Genomic DNA, 6000 nt, shown 5'->3' with positions numbered 1-6000 from the left:
ATGCTACAGCTTGTGGTACACGCACTGTTCTGACAGAGCACTCACCACATCCTTGAAGGACTTGTTAAAACAGAGGGCAGGCATCCACCCTTAGCCTTTCTGATTTTTTGTGCATTCCTAAAAGGTTCCCAGGCGATGGTGATAGTGCTGGTATGAGAAAACACTTTAAGAACCACTTACCTAGCACAAAAGAAAATGAACTTTACTACCACATAAACCTGGAGTAACCCTGAGTTGTTGTGCAGTCTCCTCTCTGAGCAGTGTGTGACAAGGGAGAAGGATCTAGCATGAGATGGAAAGAAGGTTTCGTGTGGGAAGGCCCCAGCCTGGGAGTCAGGGCCTAATTTCTTGCTGGATGGCTTCAGACACCACAGCAGCCCTTGGCTTCTCTGCACAGAATACCCTCATCCACAGAGGGGCTAATTGGTTCCTTCTCAGGCTCCTTCCAGCTTGGATGTTTTGATATTCTGGAGTCTGCTGCAGGGACAGAGCATTTCCTGGGTGGGATCCTGAGGAGGCCCTAAGGAAGAGCCTCTCTGCAATGCAGCTGACTATGTTGCCCAAAGAGTCCATGCAGAAGACCCTGTGCCAAAAGGACACCAGGAAACTACCAAATACAGCATCAGACTCCTGCCAGTGTTGTGGGCCCTTTTCCCATTGTTCACAAATGTATCACTTATATCACGATTCTTTTGCAAAAATCTAAAATTATGTTTCTTTTGGTAACATGGATCAGTATCTGAAGAAAACAGAGTTTATGAGAGAAAAGAGAATAGAACAAATTCAGCCATGTGTCAACAGCAGAACCGGCAGCTCTGTGTCCCTGGGCTCTGCCATCCCACGATTCTTGGGCCTTCAGGTACAGCACTTTCAAGTCACAGCTGCCACCAAGTACATCTTCCCAATAATTCTAGTTTGAATTGCCATTTAGGCTGAGTAAGTTCCTAGAGTACAGAGTGCCTGGCTCCATTATGTGGCATCTTCAGTGTTAGAATTTGTCTGCTTCTATGAGGAAAATGTCTGGCTTTCTCTTGGGTGGGTTTTTTTTTTTTTTTTTTTTTTTTTTTTTTTTTTAAGTACGAGGCTACCTTACTGAGAAAAATACCAAAGCAAATCCACACATGTCCTGAGGCATATGTGTACACGATGCTCCTATCAACCACACCAGAGCCAGTTCAGTCCACTTGCATCTCTTTCTCCTCAAGGAAAGGAAAACAGTGCAAACCATCCCAGAACAAGCCCCATGTTAGAAGGTTAGCAGGATGCCTGCCAAAAGGCCCTGGATCAGGTACCCACAAAAGCACAGGCAGCTGCCATCTCCAAGGAGGCGCTGACTCTTCCAATTTGGCTTTGGGCAAGAAGCCCTTCTGGGCAGACCCAGCTGCAATTCCACATTGTGGAAAACCAGGCCAGAGGGAATAGCAGTTTGGAGCTCCTGAGGACCCAGTTTGGAGGCAGAGAAAGGAGGTGGGCAGGGCTGTATGGGCCTCTGGTCCAAGAGCAAGTCGTAAGTGGGCCTCTTCCTCATCCTATGCCCACAGCTAGGAAATCCTCTTGCAAGAAAAATCCATACAGAAACCTGGGAACTACGACACTATCAAGGGTGGTTCGGCCTATTCAATGTCCAAGTATCCCAACATTTGGGACTCTTGGCCACAGAATGGGAGTTATGTTGCTCAGGGCACACTGCCCCACTGGCTGCATCTGCTCATGGGCACGTAGCACTCATCCATCCCAAGGTGAACCCAGACTGTCCACAGGCCTCACAGATACATGCACATCCTCACGTGTACTCAGATCAAGCTCAAGCATCAGCCTGACCAAAGTTCCATACCGCAGCTCCGACCTGTTAATGTGTGCAGCACGAAGGACTGGGAGCAGAGCAAGTGGTATAAAATGCATGGACACAACTGCCCAGACTTCAGGGGCTTAGAGACCTGCTTGGTCAAATGAACATGTTAGCACATCTATGCTCATGAACTACTTCACTTTATTTAAAAAATACATATCTTTATTGATTTCATAGAGGAAGAGAAAGGTAGCAAGAGATAAACATCAATGATGAGAGAGAATCATCGATCAGCTGCCTCCTGCATGTCCCACACCAGGGATAGAGCCCACAACCCAGGCATCGAACTGGGAATTGAACCGTGACCTCATGGTTCCTAGCTCAACACTCAACCATTGAGCCACACTGGCCGGGTTGAACTACACTTTAAACCTCAACTAAATGAATACATGGTTCCACTAATCTGCTCATGTGGAAATGATGCTAACCTCACCCTTTACCAAACCCAGAGTGTTATCAGATACATTGGCATGAACTAATGCAGCAGGAGGAAGCACCAGCAGAGAGTGGGCAAGCAGCAGCCCCAGAGCTTCTGTTCATTCCGAAGTATCAGGATAGAGCGGGGCTGATGTGAGGGCAGGGAGAAGTAGCTTGAAAGACTGGTAACTGGACTTCGAGAGGTAACCCTTGAGCACTGATGCCAGGGGTGGCCTGCCACATGGGCATCCAGGGAGAGAGGGAAAGGAGCCAAGAAACATCAGGATTAAAAAATGGTGATGGTAGGGTGGTATCACCCATGGGCAAGCCAGCACTGTTACCGCACTTCACCACAACGCACAAGATGCTTTTGTTCCAACTGTAGAGAAAAGAAAACTGAATCTCAGGGCAGATAACTGACTTGTTCATAGTCATAAAGATACACATGGAAATCATGAGCTTAACCTCTTTCTGTCTGATTCCAAATCCATGTTCACTGGGCAGCCTCACACTGCAAAGGGAAGTGTGCACTCCACAGCCCAGTGGTAACAGCACATTAGTAAGATACAAGAATTTTAGAATTGCATCCCATTTTCCTACTCACACTGAGAACAAGCCAAATTGAAATTTAAATTATCCAGCAGTGGTATTAGTCAGGATAAGTCAAATATGGTTAAATGTCAGATTTGGTCTTATTGAAACCATGACAGGAATCTTGTGTTCCTAGAGTACAGAAGTGTGGAGCCAAATCGAGGTTATCTCAAACATAAAACTATTATTTAAAGACTTACTTTGGTACCCCAAACAATAAACATCCTAAAAAGAAAGCAAGACCTCTTTGGCAAGATCAATGTTCTCCACACCCACCCACCCAACAATACCTCCTCCACTGCTTGCTGCCGAGGAGGCCCAACAAGAAAACACATGACACAGAGACAGACAACCAGGGCAAGATGACATTCTCAGCCCTTATCCCTGTTTAGACACGGTGAATGTGCTGAGAATATGTGAATGTGAGGAGGAGAGTAGGACAAGGATCAGACGGGGTGAGGATGAGAAAAGGAGAAGAGGGTAAAGGGGAAAGAAAGGTAAGGGTGAGAGAAAGACCAGGAGGAGGAAGAGCAGGAGGCAAGGAGGAGGAGAAGAGAAGAGCTAGGCCAAGTGTTACCTTTTTCCCTGTTTGTTTCTCCACCATGTCGTTGCTGAGAGAAAATTCTTCTTGCTGTGGTGTTTTAGAACACCCACCCTTGGGCATCGTTCTTCACCCCTCACCTGATCTTCATTTATACGGCCATTGCTTCATCATCAACCGTCTGCTTCAAAAGAGAGGAAGAAGGTTAAAATTTGGTGAAAAACAAAACCCAGGCAATCTCAAACTCATGTGACAGATTGAATCAAAAGAACGTAACCAGCTCTTCTGACCAGCACCCAGGAAGAGACCACTTAGGATGTACCCAGGTGGTAAACACCAGCAGAAAAAGTGTCTACAATACATAATTGACAACATGGTGGGGCAAGCAAGCATTTCTCAGCTGTAGAAAGGACCAACCAGCAAAGGTGATGGCCATGCTTCTGGTCAGTAGTGGCCAATACCTGAATCTGACTGCATGCTGGGTTCCAGCAGCTATGGCACTGCTCTTCAGAGTTAGGTACCATCCCACCAGCCACTCCCTCCCACACGGGCATGGTCACACCAAAGGTGCAGTACCCGCCCCTCAGGTCTACAGATCTTGTCCACCATAGCCTCAACACCACTCACCACCCAAGAAAAGCAGCTCCATCCTCACACTGCCCCCCAGACAGTTTAGGTGAGAATCACTATTCTTTCCAGAAAGTTCACCAACTTCTCCTGAATAAAATGTTCAGAAGGTAGTAATGTGACGCCTCTGAAGGAGTTTCCAGAAAATGTCCAGGGTCCTACATACTAAGCCAGACCCTGCACATGAGCCCGAGGCCCCGGCCCCTGCATTTTCCAGGAAATCCCAGAAAACATGTTGTATTCATCATGCTTTTATTTTCTGATGTATTGATACCTTAAAACGTCTGCTGTCTGGGAGAGACTGCCCCTCCCAGGTCTAGCTCTTTCTTAGAGACAAGCAAAGGGCTCCTGAAGTAGATGTGCCTTTCACACAAAAAACTACCAATCAGCCCCTATCTTACTTACACACAGGCTAATTATTTCCCCTAAGGTAAATCAACCCAGCCACTAGGCAATACAGACCAGCGTACACTTTGCAGAATTATTCAAATTAGTCAATCTTAAACTGTTGACACAGTGCCCTTTGCCTTCCTGTGGAAACTCCAACAAAGATCTGGCCTAGACCCCTCTCTCACTGTATTCTGCTCCTGACCACCCCAACGGTCTCCCCAGTTGCTCTACATGGCACACAGTAACCTCTCACTGGGACCTGTGTGAAGAATCAACTTCCTTTCACATCTCCACCTGTGGCCACATGACCTAACTAGACATGCTTGACATGAATGTTCCTACAATATAGGCCGGCTCTCTCTCTATTTCCCAGTCCTCTTACGCTTGTTCCATACATCACACCCAGATTTTCAGCTGCACAGAGCAAGAGGAACCCGGGGGGGGGGGGGGGTGTTGTTATATCTATTCCATCTTTCTAAAAGTCACTGCCTTCCTTTTAATACATTTTTTCATTGTCAGAGGTAGAAAACCCTTTATACAAACCAAATTAAATGCACTGTTTCATCTCCTTTCCCCAGTCACACACCTTTGTGCTTATCCATTTTGGATGAGTAATTTTTATAATTAATCACCTGGAATTAAACAGCTTCTATTATGTATGATGTGTAGCTTTTGAAAGACATGTTCAAAAGCATTCTATAAGTGGCAGTACCCTACTTTTCCTGCTCCCTATATGCTAAAGAGCAATATGTCCTTCACCATGCCTTCTAGAGATCCTGTCTTATTTTTCCATATTAACTGATAAATTTCAAAAAGTATCCCTTTGGTGTTTACCTGACTTATGAACACACCTGAATTTATTCTGGGGAGAGGGGCACGGCTGACAAATTTTATTGCCTTCCTTTCCCAGCACACAATGCAGGGTATTTCCAGCCACGTGCTCTGATGGCTGAGGCCAGAAATGACATTTTCTATATCTATTTGAAACTGTGAATTCTAAATTCTCCTCCAATTTTTCATTATGGAATCGGAACATCTCAGCCTGGAGGAATGGCATCCCAGAGCTTAATTCAGTGATAACTGTTGAAACTCACCACTATTTGGGAACTCATCAGCAATGTTTCAGTAGAAATATAAAGATTATCTGGAAGTTAAATTTTTTAAAAATCCTGACTGCCTGCTCTCATGATGGAAAAACTGAGCAAAGTAATCATGGGATATTCAACCCTCCAGCTCCTGGATGTGAACAAGTGTGTCTGTGGAGAAGGTGCAGGAAACACCCAGAACCGCCCACATGTGGCCACAAAATGGACCCTACAGTTTCTGGACCCAGATCTCATAGCCCACTTCACAGCATCTCAACCAGGAGAGCACAGAGAAAGTCACTTCATTCTTCAAATAACTGATTTCAATCAGTGTCCCTGAACTGGCTCTGCTGGATGGTCTCTCTATTCAAAGTGAAGTTTTCAGGCCCCTGAACTAACCTGAAAAGATCTGCCTCCTTCTCCCATTTCCCTCCCTCCCCTGGGGAAGGCAGTACAATGGTTACCAGACACCATGAAGAGAAGAGGATGTTTCCAGAACA

The 6000-nt window shown here is 45.9% G+C and overlaps 1 protein-coding gene across 7 annotated transcripts in view; it reads right to left on the bottom strand.

The window, feature by feature from the left end:
• Nucleotides 1-6000, bottom strand: part of ANKRD11 (ankyrin repeat domain 11) — a 220659-nt gene that overhangs the window by 61764 nt on the left and 152895 nt on the right. For 5 of the 7 annotated variants that reach the window (XM_015562954.1, XM_006762181.2, XM_006762179.2 and 2 more), the window contains one exon: nucleotides 3435-3582. In XM_015562954.1, coding sequence (XP_015418440.1) covers nucleotides 3435-3521 — 87 coding nt within the window. In that variant the 5' untranslated portion in view covers nucleotides 3522-3582. The remainder of the gene's footprint in view (nucleotides 1-3434; nucleotides 3583-6000) is intronic. The other 2 variants (XM_015562952.1, XM_015562955.1) reach the window with 1 other exon arrangement.

Source organism: Myotis davidii, unplaced genomic scaffold (genome assembly GCF_000327345.1).
Source record: "Myotis davidii unplaced genomic scaffold, ASM32734v1 scaffold77, whole genome shotgun sequence".
In the NCBI taxonomy this organism is placed as follows: domain Eukaryota; kingdom Metazoa; phylum Chordata; class Mammalia; order Chiroptera; family Vespertilionidae; genus Myotis; species Myotis davidii.
This window is presented reverse-complemented; position numbering and strand designations above follow the sequence as displayed.